Source organism: Strix aluco, chromosome 19 (assembly GCF_031877795.1).
Source record: "Strix aluco isolate bStrAlu1 chromosome 19, bStrAlu1.hap1, whole genome shotgun sequence".
Classification (NCBI taxonomy): Eukaryota; Metazoa; Chordata; class Aves; order Strigiformes; family Strigidae; genus Strix; species Strix aluco.
The window spans coordinates 9,958,023-9,983,733 of record NC_133949.1 but is presented as its reverse complement, the minus strand read 5'-3'; the positions used below and the strand labels follow the sequence as shown (position 1 = coordinate 9,983,733).

Sequence of the window (25,711 nt, the reverse complement as noted above, 5' to 3'; positions counted from 1 at the left end):
AGAGCTCACAGCATTCAGGAGGTCTATGAACCACTGCTTCTGTGAGGATACCCAACATACTCCAGTACAGTATGGAATTCATACTACAGCAGCAAGGTGGAATATGTTAGATAGGTAGGTACTACATCAATTTAACTTTGTTTAAAACTATTTATTTTACTCACAGTACCAGAACTGCCGCTATTACATGCGGTTTTACCTTCCAGGATGGAAGGGCTTCCTTCATATTAAATTGTCACTATGCACTACAGTAATAGTAGTCTAGAGGGTTTGTTCTAAACTTTTTTGATATTGGCCTGAAGCATTCAGGGGTAGGGCAATGTGTAAATTAACGTGCACGCAGTACTTTAGACAGTAATGTAGTGTAGTAACGTCCCTTTCAGGCTGCACACCAGTCTTAAAAGGACACTAAAGGCCAGGCTTTAGCCTGTAATACTCACAGAAGAGTTCAGAACACTTCGTTTGCAAACTTCTTATTGCAACATCCATGGGTTGTCCCAAGAGCAGCGTCACCTGTGGCAGAACCACAAAACTGGAGGCTGCCTACTGAATTTTGGAAGTTGGCACAATTATGTAGCTTCATTATTCGGATTCACAGATACTGTGTGAAACTGTTATGTCTATTTTTTCTGCAACTCACTCTTCTGCTAGTATCTCAAGTGACCAAAACATCTGCCAATAGAAAGAAAATATTTGCTTTTATGTTGTGTGGTGGCCAAATTCTCTTTTCTTTAGATGTGGTTTATTACAAGCCAACAACACCTTCCACACTGCCACATGTAGAATAAGGACATACATGTTTACTGCAGACTTCAAAACAATTTTTGAGTTTTTAAGGGAAAGAAGAAACATACTCTCAACATTCCTTACCCTATGTTAGGTCTACAGATTTTCTATGTAACTAAAACCCCAGAATATGAAAGTCTATCCACAGTGAAAAGACACTTGCTCAAATGTACCATGGTAGAAGAGCAAATACCATATTTAAGCCCACTACCAGTGTTTGAAAGTCATTTCAACTTCTCGATCTAGACATAGTTTTTTAAAAAATAATTTTCTTCCCCATTTCAACAGACATGACATACCAACAGCTGCCACATCAAAATACAGATAAAGATCTGACACTGATAACTCATTAAGAACTGGGCTCAGATCCCTGTGATAACACACAGGGCTTGTGGTTGCAGAAGAGAAAGCCATTGCTTTCATTCAGTCCAACAAAACAGATGCAAAGTTTAATATCCACATGTATGGTAAGCATGCATTTCAGCATCTTAGTTCCTGCTTGTTCTTAACAGCTCAGTGCAATTGGAAACCCAAGCCGCCTATCCAACCCCTCCACAAAAGCTCCCTCCTTTCCCCCCAATCCAGGAAAACATACAGCAGTTTCCAGACACTTTGTCATCTTGTTGGAGTTAAAGCAGACCTACAGAACCAAGGAAAGCAGGAAGTGATAAAAATAACATACTTAACAGGGGGTTTTTGCATGTTGCTTAAAGAACTGTAAACAGTTAAAGCCTCAAGTCAATGCTGCTCAACCTTTACACACCCATGTGCACACAACATTCAGCAAGACACAATGAAGCTGCAGAAACTCTATAAACTGGTATCTCCGAGGACCCAAGTGCTTTAACCCTTCTACTGCTAACACACAATGTCTTTGAAAAAAAAAATAATCACAACTTAATACATTTCTAGAAACAGAATTACAGTACTGACTTTAAAAACAGTTTCTAAGGCTCAGACTGAGTCCAAAAAGGCCTCTGATTGGGTTCATTCAAGCTCTTATGTTTGGACTGCACGAATGCAGCATAAGAATGATTGCAGCAAGACATCCACAGGTAATTTCTACATTTATTTTTTATACCAAAAAGTTATGTGCAACAAATAGAATTCGTACATATTTACATTGTTTTACCTGTTAGCAAAATTGTATCCTAAACCTCCAATAGAGAATCTCTCAACTTATATTGATAAAAGGAACATCTGCCCAGTGACTCCATTTAAATGGATGTTTAATTTGGAGTTTAAAGCACTAGTAATAAATAGTTGATGGAACATACTATACAGAACAAACACCTAATATTTAGGCCATGCTTAATACAGTTTTATGGTAACAGAATACTTCATCTTTTCTGGACCAGTTTTGTCTAGATCACATTTAAACAACATTGGCAGAACCAAAGCTATTAGATCTCTCTTTGACTTTAGCCCATATAAATTAGGAGCATCAAGTGCTGCCTGAAGCACCTCACCCATCATTTTGAACAATCGAGAGACTCTGTACAGCAGAAGACAAACACGTACTACAGTATCGTGTTGGGTTTGTGTGGCGGGGTTTTAGGTAATGGGAGAGGGGCTACAGCAGTGGCCACCTGTGAGAAGCTTCTCAAAGCTTCCTCAGCTCCAAGTCAGACCCACCTCTGGCCAAGGCCGAGCCAATTGGTGATGGTGGCTGCACCTCTGTGATAATGTATTTAAGAAGGGGAACCTGGGAGGAGAGTTTGTGAGGGAAATACCTCTGCAAACACCGAGGTCAGTTGAAGAAAGGGGGTGGTGCGCTGGAGCACAGACTCCCCTCAGCCCATGGGGAGAGGGCAGGCTGTCCCCTGCGCCCATGGAGGTCGCCGGGGGGAGCAGATGCCCTCCTGCAGCCCATGGGGGACCCCACGCCAGAGCAGGGGCTGCGCTGGAGGAAGGCTGGGACTGTGAGGGCAACCTGTGCTGGGGTTGTCTGTTCCTGGGAGGGCTGCACCCCACGGCAGGGACCCGTTCAGGAAGAGCTGCAGCCCATGGGAAGGACCCATGTCACAGAATTTCACGGAGGACTGTCTCCCGTGGGATGGAGCCCACACCAGAGCAGGGGAAGATGGTGAGGAGGGAGCAGCAGAAACAATGGGTGACAAACTTGACTGCAACGCCCATCTGGGGAGGAGGTAGAGCAACTGGGAGCAAAGCTGAGCCTGGGAAGAAGGGAGGGGTGGGAGTAAGATGTTTTCAAAACGTGGTTGTACTTCCCACTGTTCTACTCTGTTTTGATTGATAAATTAGTAGTGGTGGTGGTGTTCAAATTAAATTGATGGATATTTTCCCCATATTGAGTCTGTCTTTTGCCCATGACCATAACTGGCGAGTGATCCCTCCCTGTCCTTGTCTCAACTCCCGAGCCTCTTCTCCTCCCAATCCCACCGGGGCAGAGGAGCAAGCGGCCACATGGCACTTTGTTGCCCGCTGGGCCTAAACCACGACAGTCCTTTTTTACACCCAGCGTTGGGGCCTGAGGAATTTGAGATAGGGACAATAATTGGAAGAGGTAACGGGCAAAACATGGACTGAACAGTGTTAGCAGAATAATCAGTTCTGCAGGTTCCCCTTCTTAAATACTTCATCACAGAGGTGCTACAACCATCACCAATTGGCCTCGGCCAGAGGCGGGGCCGACTTGGAGCCAGGGAGCTTCAAGCAGCTTCTTACAGGAGCCCCCCCTGTAGCCCCTCTCCTGCTATCAAAAGCCTGCCACACAAATCCAACACAGGTATGCACAAATCTCCTAATAAGAGATTTGTTGTCACTTTAGATATCAAAAGTGGTAGGGAATGTTTAATTGGCCTTAGCATTGCAAACACTTTACAGTAAGAAACTTCCAAGAACATTCATTTCCTAAACGAGACTCGAATTCTTCGTTTGGCGTTAAGAGTAGCAAGTACCTTACAGTAAGAGGATTTCAGGAATGTTTAATTCCTAAGCAGATTTTGGATGAGGATCTTTTGCCTTTCCTATTGGCCCCTCCTGCAGAACTTCTGAGAGCCAAAGAGGGGGAAGGAGGAGCTCAAATTCAGAACCACTGTTTGTATATTATGAATTTTTTTCCCCTCCATTCTCATGGGTGTTGAAGCCACAACCAGAATCTGTGTAATGCCCCCCTGTCCCTCTGCCAGGCCAGGTATCATTTACTAGCTTCTTATCCATACTCTTGTATCCTCAGATTTCTCAGAATTTGCCTTCAGATTTGTAAGGGTCAAATTAATGTCAACCACACATTTGCCATGACATTTGTTTTGGCTGGGGGCAGGCAGGGGGGCAGTTGCATGAAGGACTCCTCTGATTTCCATCACATCACTAATTGTAACCTGAGCCATTTTACTGGAAGAAATATGCTGTTTCTATCATTGGGATCAATGAGGAAAGAGTCAAAGAACTGGAAGCAAAAAGGTCCAAATTTCTACTGCTAATATTATTTTGCCCTTTATTCAGGCCAACTGCCTTTCTGAAGCACAAGAGAGAAAGTAGAAGAATTAGGGCCATTTCTAGCAAATCACTTCCAGTAAAAAGTAACCGCAAGAAAAGCACACAAGACAAGAAAGTTCACAATTAAGGATCAGATTTGCAAGTCTGTGCACAAAGTGTAGCTGCAAATTCTTCCAGAGACCAAACTCAATTTCCATTTGATCCCTATGTGCACACAAACAAGGACTGCAGACACAACTGCTGAAAATCTGGCCCTAAACAATTTTACTAAACAAACTGAATTAACAGACTATGCCCACACAGACAAGCACAAGACACAGTGAAGTTAGTCAACACCTATACTTTCAGCTGATGGGGCTTTTTTCCTCTTTTTTTGGTGTGTACTACACCCAAAAATTGGACCAAGTAATCATTGATTATACTTGTCTCCATTGCTGCTTGTTCTGAGATATTAGCACTGCGACTAACCATTTCAGGCAGCACGTGTTCACCTCTTCCTTGGATGAAAAAGATGCCTTAGTGTAGATCACAGGAATGCATCAAAATAAATCTGTACAACATATTAAACAGCGATACTGCTTCAAGGCTTGTAAGAGAACAAAGTAAAGCCTTGAGGGACCAGTTTAACATCATTCACCCCCCTCATATCAAAGTTCAAGGCATTTGAGAGACAGAACTAACCATCAAGACAAGCTTTAACTATACTCTGGTCAATACAAAATGCATTTAATGAATTGTTGTCTAAAACTGTTAGACAAGAGGGACAAGTAATTTAGTGTTACATGCAACAGATGTTACTCATACCACAGAACTCTACATAAAAGCAGTTTCCACCTACATCCTTGATACAAAGCAGAAAATTTTTCAGTAGTAATTTAAATACTATTTTGTGAATTCAATCTAAAAATTCTATTTTCTCTACGGAACACTGCATGTTTCACAGTCAAGTTTATCCTCAGCAACTTAGTGTTTATAATCCACAAGTGTGTCTCTGACATTCATGTTGAAGAAAAAAATCCTAAAATTAGTTAAACTAATTCTTTAAATGGGCAGGGACACCTTCCACTAGGTCAGGTTGCTCAAAGTCCCATCCAACTTGGTCTTGAACACTTCCACAACTTCTCTGGGCAACCTGTCCCAGTCTCTCACAACCCTCACAGTAAAGAATTTCTTCCTTACATCTCATCTAAATCTCTCCTCTTTCAGTTTAAAACTGTTACCCCTTGTCCTTTCCCTACACCCCCTGATAAAGAGTCCCTCCCCTTCTTTCCTGTAGCTCCCTTTATGTACTAGAAGGCCACTCTAAGGTCTCCCTGGAACCTTCTTTTCTCCAGGCTGAACACCCCTAACTCTCTCAGCCTGTCCTCACAGGGGAGGTGCTCCAGTCCCCTGAGCATCTTTGTGGCCTCCTCTGGACCCTCTCGAGCAGGTCCGTGTCCTTCTTATGTTGGGGGCCCCAGAGCATAAGTACCATAAATGAGTACACAGTTGGAATTCTTCACCTTTAGAAGCTGACAAGGGCAAAAAGCAGCACAGCACCAATTACAGGAAGTAGCTGAACCTATACATTTTGGTGTCACAGAGTCTTGAAACACAAGTATTTTACTTTTCCGAATCACATCATCAATCTTCTATTGCATTGATTTAAGTTAACTGAAACAATATTGCTACCACGTCTCAGTCTAAAAACTAAGATAGATCTCTTAATACTCTATCCCCAGCAAGTTTGCTGGGAATTTTGTTTGTTTGTTCATTTTTAAAGCAAGGACACTTCTGCCTGCCAAGTTCAACACAAAGTATTTGGTTTAAGATTTTAAGACAGAAGGCACTTCCAACATTCAGCCTTAGAATACTGAGTGCAGAAACAACAGTTACAATTTTGTTCCTTTGTTTAAATCTGCAGTTTAATTTTTTTTTCCAATTAGTTATTAGAAAGAGCAATGATAGCATTATATCACATTTCATTTTCAGGAGCACATTTACTTACTTATCCCACTAAGCAGATTGCCCTTCCAAGGGATCTTATACATGTCAGGCCTAAAGTTCATTTCCCAATATAGCACAAACCAAAGATCCTGACGAAGATCAATTAAGTAACTGCTTCTTCAGTGCACTACTTGGTTATCCCACTCAGTCAGTGGTTTTCACTGCAAATTGCAATTCTATACTGCAGCATTCATATAACATCAAACATTAGTAACACTGGCTGTCTGACCGCAGTTTAAAAATGAAACAGCTCTGCATGGAAATTAAGTCCTTTCACAGAACACTCTGATACACCAACCCCCAATCTGCATATAACATCCCAGTGGCAGCTTTCTTTTGACCACATTAAGCTATTTTCATTCTGTACAGAAATTAATGAAGTTGTGGTTTAATGAACATATTTCAGGTTTCAGCTTTAATTCCATTTTCATTACTGGAGACAAAAAAAAAATTATATAAAAATGGAACAAAACCCAACCGTCATTCTTGTGAAAGCACTAGCAGTGAGTGCAGCAACACGGTGTTCTCTATAGAGGTCACTTCTTCCATCATGTCAGTCGACTATTAGCTGAACACTCTGACAGCTCTTAGGCTAACAAAACTGATTGCACAGTGAGTTCTCCAGGGATGAAACCAATATTTCTAATTTTATTTACAGTATAAGTCCTAGTCAAATCTAAGTCCATCAGCTAAAAAAAAATACATATACTGTAAACATGGCAACATTAAATATGGTAATGCTAGTCTAGAATATTTAATGTCATGACCACATCTTGTTATACCTGAATTTATATACAGGATATTTTATAGCAAGTGTTACCCACTTCACAAGTGGAGGGGGAAGAGAGAGAGTCTGTTTTGCTGTGGCTAAGACTCCTTCAAAGTAAAGTTAAAGCTTGTCTTTGATTGTATTAGAGCTTTCTTTCATAACCACATTTAAATTGAAGATTAGCACAAAAAAAAAAATTATCTAGGGCCCCTTCAAATTTATAATTTAAAATTCAGTTATGATTCTTGGGGAAAGTGTCTGATATGGAGAATAAAAAATTACTGCAAAATAAACTTAATGGAAGTTTATTTTGGGTCTTCAGACTGTCAGTCAAAAGTTCAAACAGGCATTATTCCTGTTTGGGTTGGAGTTGCTGTTTCCAGGCCTCGTTCAAATAAACTAGTCGTTTGTAGTTGATGATAAAGAGAATGAAGTTCAGCAAATATGTGATGACGCAGACAATGCAAAATTCCTTCAGCACGAAGTACAGAATGTATGCCAAGTACAATGACCCTACTACAGACACTATGGAGGATGTCATGAGGATTAGAGCTGCTACTGCACTTGCTGTCATACCTGCAACAAGAGAGAGAAAGTTACTACCGCTGCTCTTGTTCCCCCCTTCCACACAAAGCAAAAAGTCTAAGCACTCTAATTCAAACTGAAGGCTACTCAGCAAGTTTGTATTACATAAAAGTCTGTTTAAAATACCATGAGTTCAAGATGGCTGACAAATCGCTATTTGGAGGGGAGCTTCTAGGTTCTGTACGACAGTCCTTTGATAAGAAGTATGTGTAGTATTTACCATCTTCCGTATTCCTGAGTTATGGGAAAGTTACAGGTTGGTCAAGTTATGTCTATCAATATTAACAGCTTTATAGCAGACCATATAGTTACAAAGAAATATGCATACATTACAATTCATGCACTTTTTTTGCCTGCTATCTCTATTACTCCTGCAAAACTTGTAAATTCCATTTTTATTTCCTCTTTTCTATTGTGCAATCCAATGCTAAATATATTTAAGTGAAAATACCGGTTCAGCAACTGTCCTTACACTTATACTATTAACAGCATAGCAGGAGAAAATGCAATTCTCTTGTTATCAGCTGGGTTTTAAGCCCTTTGGACAGATGTATCATTAGACTGGTACTAAAAAAAAAGGATAAAAATCACATGTGTTTATCTGATCTCTTGCAGATTACTCTATGTATAATGCACTCCTCTTATCACCACTGATCTGTTATATACTTCAGGCTCTAAACTGAATTAATACTTACCAAGTAGCATTTGTAGTATATAAAACACGAGTCCAAAAACACTGTTTGACTGATTTAGTGCACTGTCCTTTCCAAAGATGGAACCCAACAGACCGAATCCTCGACCCCATCTGTAAAACAGTGAAACTAATTAACTTGTATTTGGGCACCTATTGCTTTACGTCAGTATTTTCAATTCATCACTGTTGGGGGAAAAAAAACCCAAACCCACACATATATTCTGACATGACCAGTGCAGTCCTATATGAAGTTCACGGTTATCTTGGAAAACCAAGCAGCTTGTGACAGCGGGTGCACTAGGTATAACTTTATCCCACACATTGCTGATTAAAGTTATTTGACATACCAGAAACTACGAAGTTCACAGTTGCAACCTCACCAAACACCAAGTCTGCTTCTTAGGGTTGTAGTTTAAAGCTCTTTTGTCAAATAAATACTTCCTTCCTCCAACGATAGCTTTAGCAGTTCTCTCCACCACAGTAAACTGGACACACGCTCGCTATAAAATGGTACAACTTGGTAACTAGTTGGTACCAGCACTGCCAGCACTTACCTCGCTGGCATCAGAGCAATCAAATCAGAACATATGTTTACACTTCAGCTGCTCCTGATCAGTCTAACACCTTCAGAGGAACCCAAATCTGTCAAGCAGACAAGCTGGGGATGGTACCATAATAAGAGTCCCAGACCTCATTGTGACATTTGGAACTAGCACCTCAACCACAAAATGACTTTCAACTTTGTAGTGACAAGGTAGAAAGCAGCACAAGCCCTACAAAACTGCTGCTGCAATAAGGGGGATAAAAGATTAAATTAGCAAATGTAATTGTGCTAGAAACCATTAATTTGATGCCCTAAGGCAGACCATGCCATTATTTGTAACAGCAAAGCAAGGACCATATTTATTAGTGTCACTTGAAAATAGGAAGAGAAGTTAACACTACTTCAACATGTAACTTAATTCACTTACAAGAGAACATTAGAATATCTGCCAGCACATCCTTGGAGCATCAAGTCAAGCACTACATAAATGTAAGGAGAGGTTCACGTTATCAGGTTAACTGTCACATAACTATGTAAAAGCAGCACAAATCCTCGCTGCTGTTGCAGGAAATGCCAGCCTGCTACATTTATGCCAACAGAAGTGCAGTTTCTGAACAGTTTGTTGTGCTAGAGGCAATGGTTCTACTAAACCAACACACAGCATAGGTTTGCTCTTTGCACACTACAGGAACCTTGCTGATAAACTTCATGCATCTGAGAGCAGTGAAAGGCTACCACCACCTTACAAGCAGTTTCCTCACAGAAGAAAGGCACCACAATAAGTACAATTTAATACCATCTCCAAAATACTTCATAATCTCACAGCAATATTTTCAAAACCTATTTGGACTAATCATTTTAATTCGAACTTAGTAACTGTCTGCAATTAACTATTATACCCAAGCCTTGTGCTCTTCTCCCCAGATAGCAGAGAATTAGGTACCAATTCCCAGAAAGCATGTTTACTACATAAACAGTAAAAAAAACATACTTCCAACTAGTTTGGTCTCAAATCTTGTAAGTGACTGAAGTGAAACTTAAGTGCAAATATAAAGCTTCAAACCAGCATAGAAAAGGCTGACACTTGCTTTACCATGGGGACAACGTCTGGCATCCCAGAGCTGTGAAGGGTCAGAAAGACACAAAGTTAATCGCTGGGAGGAGCAGTGCAATACTGCCTGGGTCCCTGCAGGGCAAGTTTGGGGCCATGCAAACTGCGGGGGCCGAGGCTGGTGACACGCTCCCTGCGGCACATGAAGGCAAACAGTCCCTGTGAGCGTACGGCAGCTTGTGGGCTGAGCAGCCTCAAGGATGGGTACCAAAGATCTGGAAAAGCAGCTGTAGAGAGGCGAGTGCAGCACTTCACAGCTAAGGGAGCCACGCTTCCAAGAGGGAGGGATTTTAAAAATCACCAGACACCGTGCATAAGCAAACATTATAAAGTTCCAAAGAATCTCAGTTATGACAAAGTTTTCCTCACACACATTTAACGTTACCTGCATTTTAAGTGAGAACTGTTTATTTTTTAGTCTTACTTTGATAAGATGGCCACAGCACATGTAATAATTGTCTCATGTTGTCCAGCTACCAAATGCAGTATTAAAGAGCCAGAAAAATATATTAAAGGTATCATAATTTTGCATTTAATAGGCTATTTTTATTTTTCTCTGTTACCACATTTATAGATGCTTCAGCTTACTATCCACAGGCACAATTTATTGTTCTAGTCTCCAAGTGAGAATTCTTTGTTGGGTGACACTAAACTTTATTTGAAGACACTCAGGCTTTCCTTACCAAGAAACTAAACAGCATAACTCAAACTCTGCCTAAGTCTGTGTTTCTACATTAGCCTGGCTCAGAGTAACTGTGGGATGCTAATTCCTACCCTCTCCCTGTGCTAGCTGTATGCTCTCACTTGTTCTGATGCTCACAAGATCCTGTTGTGTTTGAGAGGGAACTGAAGCTTAAAACATCAGAAACTTTAGACTACAGAATCTGACCCTACAGTTATTCTGCAAGTGAATAAAATGTTGCTAATGGAAAGGTAACGAGTTCAAGCCCTTCCTGACAGTCAGTGTCCTCAAGTAACTTGTTCATAGCTGCAAGGTCAGAGCACGGTGAAAGCTTTTTCCACATGCAACAGTTCATTAAGTATCTTGTTGGCCTTGTAGCAGCTTTAAGTAAATCAAGTATTAAATTTCAGTCTATGCAGCACAGCTCTAGTCTCACATCTTATCCCACACCCTTCAAGACAGCTAAGAAGCCTGTGATTTAAGACAAAGCACTTTTTCCAGCCTTATAAGGTTTGAAGCATGAGGAAGATTTCTGCATCAAACTGAAAAGCAAATTATTTAGACTTTGTGTATTTCTATTTCCACCTGATTTCTCTGAGGAAGCTAAATCATCTAATTCTAACAAGGAGGTCCCAAAATGCACTAAAATGCACAACAAACCAAGTAGTTTTGTAAGCAACTGGAGGTGTTGTCCCTCAAACAGGGTGTGTTAGAGGGTGTGCAACAGCCAATCTCACACCCAGAGCCGAGACACCAGTTTATACCATAGTTGCACCAAGAAGGGTGCTGAGGGTAATTCCACAAAGCTGGCAGGCTACACAAAAGAACTTCAAAGTATTTATGCACTCCAAACTACACGATTACACATTTGCTATAATGACCATTGGTTAGTTACTTACCACTTCTATCCCTCATTGGTCAGTAACACACTTTGATTTAAAGCTACAGTGGGTTTTTAATTTTCTGAGCAAGCTCAAAAGGTGCATCTTTATTCAGGCAGGGGTCTTTGAAGCAGTGAGTGTGGTTTTTACTACTACAATGAGGGTAGTTCTTCCAAAGGACACTCTAATCTCTAAACTGATTTACATTAAACAATTTTAAGGAGCTTCCATGTTCCAGGATGTTTCTCTTCTTCAAGGACGGTAGCTCCTGATTAGAAGTTCCTTACTAATTATTGTTGATGGTTTGAAGAACAGACTGACCCAGCTGATGTGTCTAATCTATCCTTGTATTTGACAAGAAACGTTTGTACGGACAGTAATATGTACTATATATCCTTGGGTGTGATAAGAACCATTTGTGCTGCCTGCAATGTGCGATGAGAAACAGTTGTGCAGCCTACAGAGGAAGGAGGAAGACTGACTATGATAACCTTCCTTTTCGCACCAAAAGCATCCAAATCACACCTGGGTTATAACAACTTTGAAAGTCTAGAAACATATCGCAAACAAATAGCAGGAAGAAAGATTGTAGTCCTAACAATAGCGTCGAAAGTTAAATTTTTAGAACAATGTAGCAATATTATGCTTCGGTCAAGAAAGATGTTCTTTGTCTATGTTCAAGCCAAAGGCATCCCCAATCAGAACAAGTCGATAGTCACCTTTAAGCAAGGACAGCCTGGAGCAATTAGACCTTGAAGAGGGTTCATCACCAACTTGGCAAGCAAACTCAAGGTCCATGTATCCTTCACTGAATTACCCTCCTTATAATCCTAAAAATCACACCTATAGATCAAGAAGACTCTTGCTCAGGTGGAGACCCTTCCCCTGAGCATGTGTAGTAGTAGAAGTATTGTGTCAACAGTATTATAATTGTATGTAAATTACTAACCAATCATCCTAGAGAAGATGGACTTGGAAAATTGCTACCTCTGCAAGTTTTGTGTATAAATGGAAAGTCCCATTGGTGTGCTTGATTTGTGAGAAACTGCTGAGCACCTAGGCTTGTGCAACCCTAAAATAAATAAGCAATATCTGTCCTGAGTGTGTGATTATTGACCTATTGCGCACCGGGAGGCGAATACGCTTTTCGGACAATAGAATAAATTCCAAGTAATAAAACATCAGTGAAAAGGACTATAAACTGCTCAGAAGTTCTTCACGGAACTTGCCTTTCTTATAAAGAATATAATTTACAAGAACTATTGTTAACTCAGATTAATTTTTTTGATACAGAACACTAAGTAAAATGAACTACATTAAGTAAAGAGTTGTTTGCACAGTGAGATAAAAGCATAATCCAACATCACCAACTTCTTCCTAGCGACTCGTGGCTCCCCATCCATGAAGCAGTCAAATGTTCTGTTGTGAAAATCATGCTGAAATCACCCTGCGTGATTCAGAGCACTATGACAAACACATGTGGCAAGCCCACTTTTGCCACACCCAAGTTTCACTCCTATAAAAAAAAAAAGCAATCTGAACTAACTTCAAGGAAGTTTTAAAATAAATCTTTAAGACATCTTCCTGTATGTTTCAAGTAACTCAAATTCCCTCTGTTCAAGATGACAGCCTGTTTCACTTCTCATTTGCAGGTACAACTTTGAATGTTCTTTGAAAAAGTTTTCAGAATAGTGATTCAAGAAATCCAAGACAAAGTGTTTAGAACTGTTCATGTAGTTTCCTAACATCTAAAAATTAATACTACAGTGGCTTGTAGTCCAGTGTGCACTTCCTTTTATCAAAAGGAGGTCTTGAAAATTATTACCCACCCTCTAAACAGCGTCCCTCTTGGTTTGTGATATTTAACAAAGCTCAGAAGTGTTACATTTTTAGAAATTTAAAGCAGTTTAAAGCATGCACTTGACACTTGTTAACAGGAAGACAAGAAGAACTGAGGTCATTTTGATCCACAAGTGACATATCTCCCATAAAATCTTATACTGTCAAATTATTACCTCTTTTGCACAATTATGAACATCCTCTTATGTTCCAGAAGAGCGTATTATGGGAGTACACTTTAACTCTAAACACTTCACCATCATTTAGCAGAGACAATACCATTGGCAGAAAGGCAACCAAGAGAACCTCATGCAGGACATTTTAAAGGGCAATGTCGTGGTTTGAGCCCAAGAGGGCAACTGAGCACCAGGCAGCCATTCACTCACCCCTTCCCCCCAGTGCTGGGAAGGAAAAAAAAAAAATAATCAAAAGGCTCAGGAATGGAGATAAGGACAGGGAGGGGTCCCTCACTCATTTAACACAGGCAAAAGTCTGGCTTGTTAGGGGAAGAAAATAAGACCATCACTTTAATTCAAACACTAACAAAACCAACGCTTAACAGACAGAACAGGACAGTGAGAAGCTATCTTAAAACACCTCCCCCACTTCTCCCTTCTTCCTGGGCCCAGTTTTGTTCCCGATATCTCTACCTCCTCCCCCAGCAGCACAGGGGCAGGGGATGGTGGTGCAGTCAGTCCACAGCTTCTTCTTCCAAAGAGGCAGGGAGCACTCTTCTGCATTCTTCCCCCTGTTCCATGTGGGGTCCCTCTCACAGGAGACAGTCCTCCCCAAACTCTCTCTGCCGTGAGTCCTCCCCACAGGATGCATTCTTCTCGAGATGCTCCAGTGTGGGTCACCTCCACAGGCTGGAGTCCTCCCAGCCCCAAACTACAACAGTGGGGTCATCTTCTTCCCTCAGGGCCTTGCCCTTCTTTGTGTGCAGCTGCCTGCTCTGGTGTGGGGTCCTTCACAGGCAGGTCTCTGCTCCTCCAGTGACCCCCATGGGTGCAGGGGGGTGGCCCTGCTGTCCCACCATGGGATATAGGGGGGCTCTCTGTTCCAGCACAACTCTCCTCCTTCCTCCCACTGACCTCGGTGTTCACAGAGGTGTCCTCGTAACTTGTGCTCAAAGTGCCCCCCTCCCAGGTTCCCCTTCTTAAATACATTATCGCAGAGGTGCAGCCACCATCGCTAATTGGTTTGGCCTTGGCTAGAGGTGGGTCCGACTTGGGAGTCAGGGGAGTTTCAAGAAGCTTCTCACAGGGGAACACTGCTGTAGCCCCCTCCCATACTACCAAAAACCCCACCACACAAACCCAGCACAGACAAGTAAACAACCTCCATGTTTAACAAGTTAAAAGTTGTAAGAGTTACCAGTATCAGCTCAAAAAGCAATGTAATTCTAAGGCTGCTAAACACAGCAAGTCAAACAAACAAACAAGTAGTATGTATTTAGGCAGGAGTCAGATTATCTCATCCACCCTCTGTAAGAAATGTGACACTTTTCTCTAGCCAAGCACTCCAATTCTGACAGTTACCTGCAGATGTTTTTAAGAGCTTTTACAAAGAGATCATTCCACAAGATGCTCTCCTTGACCTTAATTATCATTAAGAATCAGTTTAAGAAACTTCTGAACTGGGGTATTACCCTCATCAACATGCTCAGTAGCCTACCTCAAAGCCTTCCTGAACGTACCTAGATGCTTTCTGAACACATACTTTTGACCTCCACAACATCCTCTGGCGATGATGAATGCCAGAATCACATCACCTCAACTTCACTTGGCAATCCTTAGGTCTCATGTCAAGAAAAGAACTAGTTACTGTATATTCATTTTAACACAAAGATAACCATACTAGATCAGGTTAAGTTCAGCTAGCTTCAGTCCCATGTCCCTGACATCAGCAAATAGCAGATGCCTTGAACAAAGCACACACACTTCCCAGTTCACATTCTAGTCTCCTAAATGTCTAGTTGAAAGTGCTCTCAACTCCTTCAGGAGACCAGATTATTATTAAATGGCATGTATGATTCAAAATCTGAGAACACTCTGTATTTGTGCAGCAGCAGGTTTTCCAATACATTTCTCTCAACTTTTAGGTTTGCTGCAATAAAAAGGGCAAACAACAATAATAAAACAGATTATATTTTCAGAGAACTGTAAGTAAAGAACTCAGATTTTGTCTTCCAAGTAGTAGTAGATTAAAACCCCTCATTTCAGTATTGTTTTTCATCCCATAAGCATTATTTTGTTATCAACAGCAAGCACCATTTACCACTTTGTAACCCTGAGGAAACAATAAATATAATTTTCTAAGAAAAGCTTACACTTAAGGAGAAGTGCACATCACTTGTCAAGTGTCATCTGACTTCTGAGATAAATTAGGGTAGAGAATGAAAGTTCTCAGGAGGGAAGTACAGCTGGTCTATGCTCACACATCGCCTCCAGTGAAAAGCTCATACAAAGGCCAAAGGATCTGGAGCATTTCGTTGCAACTTCTTTACAGCTTCACTAGAAGAATTTAGATTAAGCTTAGTTCATGGTTACAATGTTGCTTAGGCCACTTAAACAGTTTTAATAAATTAAGTAAAAGCCTTCAGTTAGAAGCCATGAGAAAGACGAGACTAAAAATTTCCATTTGTAAACTTGCTCAAAAATACTGATACATTTAATTTCATGTTTAAATCTATTAGCAGTATTTACCATAAACAAATGAGATTTTGTTCTATATAGCCTTCAGCTCTACCTCAGAAACAGTCCAAAAAAATCTCATTGTCTAGATCAGCAGTCTCAAGCAGACAGTGGTTAATTATTTTATAGCAGCCTTTACAGAAGCACTGATTATCCAAGCCAACAGCATTGTATTCCTTCTACATAATCTACATAATTGTATTCCTTCTACATAATCTCTTCTATTAAACCATCATAAATGAAGCCCAAATTTGAACTACAGGCACTTTGTTAAATTTACTTTGTATCAGGAAAAATAACTCTCAGCCCTACTGCAAATTCCAGTCAAGCTAAAAATTATATATTTATGAAAAGCAAAACCACACATTTGTGTATACACTGTAAGGTTGAAAAAACCAAAAAGACTCATGTAGCTAGGGTACTGCTGTATTTTATGAAAGATGTGCCTCAGCCACTACATATGATATCAGTCTGAAGTATTAAGTCATGAATTTTCTGTTAAAAAGACGAGGAAAAAAAAAAAAAAAAAATCACTTGAACTATCAGCTTCTGCTGCTTTGGGAACAACTTGCTTTAGAACTAATGAAGCTGGTTTTCTACAAATGTTCCCAAAACACCTTCCTTCCCCAGCACATGGAATAACCTCCAGCTCCCTCGCAGCCCACACCCTCTAGCTCTGCACCCTGTCTCTCCAGTCAAGTCCATTATTTATCAGTCCTGTCTGAGTCCTGTTTGCACATGTGCTGCCTGCCTGCCTGGCAGACCAAACGGGACCAATAACCTTAGCTCACACGGCAGGTTTTTTTCCCTTCAGCACAGGTATTACTCTGAGTCACTCTCCCCTCCCATTTGGCACTGAATCTGTTTCTATAAAACTTTAGTAACCTGTATCCTTTGTTAAAATTTGCCATTAAAAAAATTGAAAAATTATATGTTGTTACACACAAAGGCAAAATCTTCTCCAGAAACAAGGCTAAAAAGCAGAATAATACAACTTTTCTTGGCCTCAAGTTGTTTGTGCTTTTTTGGCCCAGTACCCTTAGCTGTAAAACTTGTATCATACTCATCTATCTACAGCTATGTCAGTTCACCATCATCTTGAACCCCCAGCACTCCAAATCCTGCCGAAGCAAAGTGCTTGATGTACTAGATGGATTCTGTCTACACTGATTTCCCCCTGCCCAATCAACCTTCAAACCTTCCCTCAGCAAAAACAATGAACCCTTGCTACAGAATAACCGAAGCAGCACCCTTACATCTGCTATCTAACAATTTGCAGTCCTCAGAAATGAACAACCACTGATTTTAAATTATAGGACAGATTATAGCTGAGTCTCTGGAGGCAACATTTTCATGTAAACTATTTTGGTAGCCTAAGAACCACAAATACAATTCCTGTTGAATGACCACCAGCTGCTCCACATACAGCAGTTTAATCAAACCCTTTCTACCTTTTTCTATACAGAATCAAAGATGCCTAACAAAAACAATTAACTTGCCTCAGGTTAAAGATGTTACTGACTAGAAAAGAGCAGAGACTTGCAAAACTAGTAAAATTTTTAAAAAAGCACATGGGCCTCATTTGTATGCACTGGTTCACAAGAAGAGACTAGACAAGCTTTTCCCACTACCTGCATAAAGCTACTTTTACCATCTCCCACCTCACATCAGTCACTAACAATTGCAGCCATCAACCTCAAACATATCTGAATGCTTGCTTGCAGGTACAGCAATTAAAAAAAATGCTGGGACATCAGGAACTTACCATTAATATGAAAGATAACTGCTATATAATGTTCTTAACCTGGAATCAAGCAAACTTGACAGACATCAAGTTTACAGGAACTGCCCCACAACAGAACTGAATGGGAACCTGCAACATAAACATCAGGTTAGGGAGGAGGTCAGAGAAGTTTTCTTCTATGTCCCATTTCCTTAGATAATGGGGTTGTTCTTGTCAACTTGATCTCTGTTACCGTCTGCACTCTATAAAGATGCACCAGAACAACAGTTCTAGCAAGGTGTGCTTCACTGGAAAACCAGCACTGGTCGAAGTTTCAACTGCAGTATCTTATAGCATAATTGCACGCCCACTCTGCAGAGGAATAAGTTCTACACCAGCGTAATTATACTCACACAACATAGCACTGAAGTACTATGTCACAAGACTAAGCAATTCCAACATCACCTTTACACAGGTTTGAATTCACTGCTTAAAACGATTTATGAAGGTGAGCAGAACAATACAATAATGCTACAGTTGTCACAGGCCACGCTTGGCAAATCCAGTAAAACAACTGCATGTCTGCACAGATCTGCCCACACCACACGCAAAATTTTACAGATGTACATTTTCAAGAACTAGCAGATGATTATTTTGGTGCATCCACTAGAAGGCATAAGGCAGACACGCATATTAGACTTTCTCAGAACAGGCATTTCAGAGTGGCTCAAAGAGAAGATGACAATCCAAGACCTTGCACGTTAGCATAAGGTTCAGAACAGGGAATCCCTAAAATATGTCATCTATCAAATTATATCCAGATGAACACAGATTCTTAAAATCCTATTTTGACTCTAGAACTTCTTCAGTAAGTCAGCTAAAGATGTTAACCTAAATCAATATTGACTATTTCCAAACCTCTTCACTTACGCAGCTGCAAATATTGCTAAAGATATACAGTGACATGTGCCCTTTGGTCGTTCATGACAGCTATCTTAAGTCTGTATTAAAGCTGTTACAGCATTAGCACATGCCAAGCTACAAAACTTTCTTCAAGAAGAGCCATCCAATAATCTGCTCTGCAGGAACCTTAAATTAATCAAGATAGAAAGCAGAAACATATCAGACAACCTGGAATTCTCCCAGAGCACACAAAAGAACAATGTAAAAAGCTCAGGGTCTCTGCATTATTACTCATTTCAAGCCATACCACTATCCATATTACTTGAAACTTGTCTATTAGTTTAATTCCCTCTGTGAAACTATTGTAACAGCAAAAATAAAAGGATTTTTCAGGAACTGCTATTAGCAAGTTTCATTATAAATAAAGCCATTCCTGCCACTTAATTATTCTCAAATATAAGAGAACAATTCACTTAAAACATCTACAGCAATTACCAAATGAAAATGTTAGGCATTTCTCTAATATCTTCCCATATTATACAGGCCTTAGCTGTTTTTCTTTTTCAAATATTTCATGAACTTTCCCCGTGATAAAAGCTTGAAATATGCTGACCATTAATATTTTGAGTAACGGATACTAGGAAGCTATCTTTCCAACATAATCTTCTGGATGAGTCAGTCTCTGATATAAGATTTTCCATGCTCCTCCCTATGCATGCTTTACAACATTTCTCTTCTCACTGCTGTGCTCTAGAAGCCAGTAAAAGCCAGGAAGTACAAGTCTGTCACCCAGTTAACTCTGCTAACCAGCTAATCAAATAATTTGTGATTGCCAGTAGCTTAATGAGAAAAGAAACGTGAAAGTTAAATCTGCATTACATGTGTAAACACTGAAACACAATATTTGAATCCCAGTGAAATCTAAATTGTAGTTAAAAGTTCCTTTTAGAAGCCAATTTTCAGAGAAACTTTGGTAGTAATAGCAAGGAATATTCAATTGGAGAGAGGGAAAGAGAATGACCGATGGATAGGGAGCTGTGGCAACATGGAAAATAAGATTAATTTCTTCCAGTGTTATTCTTTCTTCAAAGTTTAATAGCTTGCCCTCTTGTCTTAGTTCTAATGCAATACTCCTTTTTTGTCTGTGTCCTGTACAGCATTGAAAGCACATTCTTCTCCAAATATGGTTTGACTGAACAGAACTCACACACTCCTTTTCCACAAACTCTTTTTACCACCTGCTCTAATTATCATGAGCTATCCTGACATTTGCAATACTTCAGTCTTTAGGCATGATTCTCCCAGCAACTACTAGTGAGACTTTAGTTCACTTTATCCCTAACTGTTCATATTATTATATAGAATTCCTGCAGAAAAGTATCTACAGGTCTTACCATGGTATACTCAACGTTTCAGCTGCAGCATTACTAACAAACACTACAATTATCAAGCATTAGTCCATAATTAGAAATATCTAAAGACATAATTGGAATTATTTCACTTCAAAACATTCAATAAACATGCATTAAAACTATTACTTCAAATTTCCTGTCTCAATAGCAGCATTTGCAGTTGTAATAAAAAGCTAATGAAGGACCAATTCTATGCAAGAACAGACTACTACAGAGCCTACTTAGGTACTTAAATCGCTGTTATTCTCTTTTTACCTCTAGAGCTGTGGTAAGATTTAGATTACTGACAATACTCACATGGTTTAATCTCAGTAGCCTATGCATAATTTTAATTTATAAATTTAAGTTATCTGGCAAGCTTATTGAAGTCTTCCTGTTCAGACTGAAATTTCTCATTCCAGGACACTTCTCAAATAGAGAAAGTTTATCTGATGACAGACAGAAAAGCAGAGTTAAAGCCCTCATTCAATCACAAGAGCCTCCTTTCAGACATGAGTAGATACACATCTCTTTGTAACATAACACAATCCCACTTCTGTCACTACAGAAGTGGTTTTAAGAATAAGAGTTGCCTGTATGTTTTGCCTAAACAATTTAACCAGCTTCCACCTTGACAGAATATGGGCATATTCTCCCCCACTGACTTGTCATGATAATACAGCAAGTACCTTTATAAAAACTGAGACAGCTTTTATGCAGGTTACACTGAGAGGGAAAAAAAAGTCTCAAGTACTCATTCAGCTGAAGGCACTAACAATAAAAACAAAAATCCCTTTTTTTTTTTTTAAAAGAGGAAGAATTTAATACATACATTTGCTGAAGAACCAAAATCCTCCCCTTCCCAGCTCTTTACTTGTGGATATCTTTGCATATATCTTTATGTGCCTAAATATACACATACACACACATATATATATGCCCAGAGCAGTTTTGAGATTTCTGCACAAATCATCTTATTTCTTTAGTTGAAATATGCTTTTAGGCAAGTTTCTTGGCCAAATTACAGCTGAAAGTATTTCCCGTACCATGTTTATACTGGTACCTATACAGCAGGTTAAGTTAGCACTTGTAACTATGCAGCAGGTTAAGTCTTTTCATTATTGTGATTCGATCAACTAGTTACTCGACAACAAGTCAAGCTAGCAGATTATTAAAATTTATACACTGACTCTCCTAACAGAAATAATAGCCATTGGCCTTTAGAAAACAACTGCTAAAGTAATTACTGACAGGAAGCCTGTAAAATAAATCAGGATTTGGACTGGGCTTTTGCAGCTGAGGCATACAAATCTCTCTTGAATTAAGCACTTCCTCTGTATCACAAAAGCAATCTTCTGTGCTGCCAGGTGACATAATGAAAACGCAATTCAGATACTCCAATTAAAACAAGCTAAAGCCATTCATCTACAATTGTACACATTTATGTTGGCCTCAATCACTAGTCACACCTACAGCATTTTACTCTAACACGCACTTGCCACTAAAACGCCTATCGCTCTAGTTAACTGCCATTGATTACAACACAGAAATTGCGGGTGCCTCACCCTCCAGCCCGCAGCGATCCCAAAAAAAAGCCGTTCCCACACCAGCGCTCCAGCGAAGGGGCTGCCTAAACCGGGAGCCCTGACAGCCCCCTCCTCGGCCTGCGCACCCTGTGGCCCCCAGCACAGGCCCAGCTGCCCGGCCCGCTCTGCGCCCCAGGCAAGCCCTCCCCGAACGAGCCCCGGCCCACAGCCGCAGGCTCCTGCCGCCCGCACGCTCGGCCAAGCCCTCCCACCGCCCCCCTCAGAGAGCCGGCCCGGACCCTCAGCAGCCCCCGCCGCAGCCCCCAAGACACCGGAATCAGCGCTCCGGGACCCGGTCCCGCCGCTCCCCGAGCCCCCGGCCCCTTCTCCCCGCGGCGGCCTGAGGCGGCGGCGGCGGGTCCCATCCCCGCCTCACCTGGAGGTGATGGCGGCGGAGCAGCGGACCCGCTCACTGAGGTCGCAGAGGGCCTGGTAGTGGAGGTCGCGGCCCTTCTCCCGCTCCAGGTGGCAGGCGTAGAGGGAGAGCAGGATGCCGGCCGCGCACACCGCGAAGCGGGCCACCCGCTCCCAGCGCGGCACCGACACTCGCAGCAGGACGGGCGCCGCCATCTTACTCCCTCCCTCCGCCTCAGCCCGCGACGCGCGCCCGGCGCCAACAACGGCGCACGCGCGCCCACACCCCATTGGCTCGCTGCGCGGGCGCGCCCCCCACGCCCCGCCCCACCGACGGCGCCGGACGTGGCGCTCCGCGACGACGTCACCAGGCCGGAGCGGGGGAGGGGGGCGTGGCTCGGCGGGCTGTGATGGCGCCGCCTGGCGGCCATCTGGGCTGAACTGCAGAGCGCCCCGCCCCCGGCCCGAGCTGCCCCACCCGCCCCCCCCCAATTTCAGCAGGAAAATTAGTTTTTCCCCCTTTTTCCTCAGATCTGGGCCGCGAGGGGCGGGATCTGGGCTGCTCCGGGGAGCGCTACGCCACCCGGCACGGCTGACGTGACCCTCAGGGCTGATGTGCCCCTTCACTATGGCTACGGCGATGTGTGTCTCAGGTACTCCGGTGAGTTCTCCAGGTTTTTTCCATGATTTTGCAGAGAACGAGCCAAACTGCCGCAGCCTGCAGACACACAAAGCCTATCTGGTGCCTCCTTGTGCAGAGGGACCTTGCTGAGGGCCTGTTACGTTCCCAAAGTTTACCCTGAGCCTTTCTGGGATGCATACTTTGGACAAGTGATGTAAAAAGCGCTTTAAAAGTTTTGTTTTTTCTAGCTCACACCATAGCCTCGTGCTTCGCCAGTGGACTCCCCCAAGCCTCGCTCAGCCTCATCTTTGGAAGAATACACTTTGCACTTGAGCAACGGGATTTCATCATCTGTTTCCCAGATCTAGGATCACATTCGTATCACACCTCTAAATATAGCTGGCAGACCTGTGAGTCAACAGCGCTAGTCGGAATTAGACGGACACAACCAAAGGCAATCAGGGCTGGATCGTCTTTCTTTCATATGTCTCCAGTTTCTATCAAAAGAAGCATCGATACCTGTCGGGCAATGGTTTAAGGAACCAGCTATGTCTACCAACACAAAAGTCACCTAGCAGCTGAAGGTAAAATAATCTTTGCTTACTGTAAACACCTACCATAACCACCATTAGTGCTTTATTTTGAGGATGGCCACTGGCTACTTTTTGTTCTTCCCTTCCCCATTTCCTTGCACGCACATTATTGCTGGGCATTAGCAGATGGAAGAGTGAGTCAGTACAAAACGAAGCTCTGCAAGTTTTCCCAAGGAAGGCAGGAGGACAAAACACAATGGCAGCATTCATACCGCCAGTTATGCCATCCGTGCCTTCATTGTTCTGCAGAACAAAACAAATTCAAAGAGAGACGTGTTGCAAAATGACTTCAGCAACCAGAAAGAATCCCTCTGCCAGCAAAAAAGGGAAATTGAAAACTATTAATTAAAAAGAGTTGAAAAAAACATTAATTAAGAAATTAGGTTTTTGAACTCTACCTAGCATATAAGCTAAATTAAAAATCTCCTGCTCTCTGCACTGTGCCTTCTGCTATCAGTGGGAACAAGAGAAGAGGGACAATGGGAAAGGAGCGAAAATGCCCAAGATAGAAGGGGCAACTGAAAAAAATAACAGATTTTAATAACAGCTGCAGGAAAAGAAACCACCCTATCTCATATGTTTATAGCTTGGCCCTTAAGTAAGATGAGGTCACGTCAAAGCTTTTCCCTTTTGTCAACCAAATGGATGGACACCATGGGATGTTTGGCCCTGGAAGCATCACCCAGGCTCTGCCCTGCCCTGCCCTGCCTGGCTCTGAGCAGTCCTGTCTTACTCCAGGAGCTATCTGTGGGTATCCTGGGCCAACCACAGGAGAGAAAGCGCCAAATCTGAAGTGAATTACTTACTGTCTGTCTGGAGCGCAAAACTCATAATGCTTTACAGACATTTGACAAAACCCCAAACACAGAGCTGCCGAGGAAGCAGCCAAAATGGAGAGAGGCCAAGAGTAAAAAAAAACAGAGAGAAGATGCATGCAGAGACAAACTCCTACAGTAACACCAGCAGTCTGAACTTACATGGATGCTGCTGTTCTGAATATGATATACTGTTTATCTCCTAATAATTTTGACATTAACAGCAATGGCTTTTCTGACTGAAGTTGTGCTTTTGGATTACCATTTCCACAATATCCACACTTCCTTCATCAGACAATGGTTACATCCCCTTACACACAAGATGTTGAAATGCCTGGTTTTATGCAGTTACCTCCTTAGAACTGAAGAGTTGTAAACAACCAATTTTTTTGTCACAATAATGGCTTTACAATAAAATTATAACGTTGCAGGGCAGCAATCACATTTTGGGGATGAATGTGTGAAGATGTACTCTATAGGATAAGAAGGGAGCTGCTTGCTTATAATGGAAAATGGAGTTGTTTGAAATTTCACTGTGTGTTGAGCCCAATTTGAGAGTTTATTAACTCATTAGGTCTAATCCTATGTATGTTAGTTATCTGGACTCTTTTTCATTATTTCCAATGGGGTTTTAGATCGAGGAAAAAACCAAACAACTCATGTGCTGTATTAACTGAGTAAACAGGGATCAGATTTTAGCAGCACATTTTTACCTCTGGTATATCTGGACTTACGTAGTAAACTCTAGGGACTATATTGTAATTATATTCCAAGTTATATGACAGAACATGCATCTTTCTCCTTATCCTTATTGAATGATTCATTCTTTTGTAAGATTCTGCTAAGGTTAATAACTCATGGCAGGTTCCAGAAATCATTTGTTTTGCCTAAAGAACTCCCTCTGTAAAGTGCAGTAAGGGCACTTTATTATACACTCTGGATTTAGTATCGTAACTGCACAGTAGAAGACCTGACTTTTATTTATTCTCTTTCATTTGCTGCTTTTATTGTGTTCCCCTCCCTAGGCTATGTGATACATCTTTTCAAACTGTCTTTCACACTCTGTCTCCAAACTTCCCAGTCTTTTTTTTTTTTTTTTCCCCCCCAAAAAAGCAGCCACCTTCCAAACCCTGATTCAGGGGTGCAGAACCCTGGGGACAGCTGAGACAGGGTCAAGCCTTGCTGGAGCGACCAGTGACCATGGCACTGTTAATATGTATCCTGTGTTACAACTGCTGTGTATAAAGATAGTAACCTAATTAATACACTAATAAATTAAAAAGCCATTCCTCAAAATACACACAGTGTCTCAAAACAATCCCGATGTGCACATGCCAGTCCGTGCAGATGATCTTGTGCATGGGGCTGAGGGGGCAGGAGGAGCCTTGGCTCCTTTTTGGGGTGGATGGCGGTGAACCCCAGCCTTTTGGGTGAAATTCAGCAATTCCGCGGACAGCTGAAGGGCTTTTGGAGGCTCCCTCACGGTGTCTCGCGCGCCGCCTTTGCGCTCCTCCGGAGAGCGCGATTCCCACGGGGCGGACGCACGTTTAAGCGCGGCTGAGGGGTTGTTTGTCACGGAGGGACCCGCCGCCATCGCGCCCTCACGCCACCATCGCGCCCTCACGCCGCCGTTTCCCGCTCCGGGTCAGCGGCTCGAGGCGGGCGGGGCGGGGCCGCCTCAAGCCCCGCCTC

At 41.9% G+C, this 25,711-nt stretch overlaps 1 protein-coding gene across 1 annotated transcript; it reads right to left on the bottom strand.

Moving 5' to 3' along the window:
• Positions 1-1,836: 1,836 nt before the first annotated feature.
• VKORC1L1 (vitamin K epoxide reductase complex subunit 1 like 1) lies at positions 1,837-22,230 on the bottom strand. Its single transcript, XM_074845702.1, has 3 exons — positions 22,012-22,230; positions 8,284-8,393; positions 1,837-7,579 (listed from the first exon to the last, which is right to left on the bottom strand). The coding sequence occupies exons 1-3, from the start codon at positions 22,203-22,205 to the stop codon at positions 7,353-7,355; spliced, it is 531 nt and encodes a 176-aa protein (XP_074701803.1). The 5' UTR covers positions 22,206-22,230; the 3' UTR covers positions 1,837-7,352.
• Between the last annotated feature and the right edge of the window lie 3,481 nt (positions 22,231-25,711).

What these genes read in the sequence shown, in the direction of transcription:
- VKORC1L1 (XM_074845702.1), bottom strand. Translation starts at nt 22,205, where the DNA reads ATGGCGGCGCCCGTCCTGCTGCGAGTGTCGGTGCCGCGCTGGGAGCGG. An exon ending in TCCGCCGCCATCACCTCCAG is followed by an intron (nt 8,394 to 22,011) that starts GTGAGGCGGGGA and finishes ACTGTTTTACAG; the next exon opens with ATGGGGTCGAGGATTCGGTC. An exon ending in TATACTACAAATGCTACTTG is followed by an intron (nt 7,580 to 8,283) that starts GTAAGTATTAAT and finishes CTCTTGTTGCAG; the next exon opens with GTATGACAGCAAGTGCAGTA.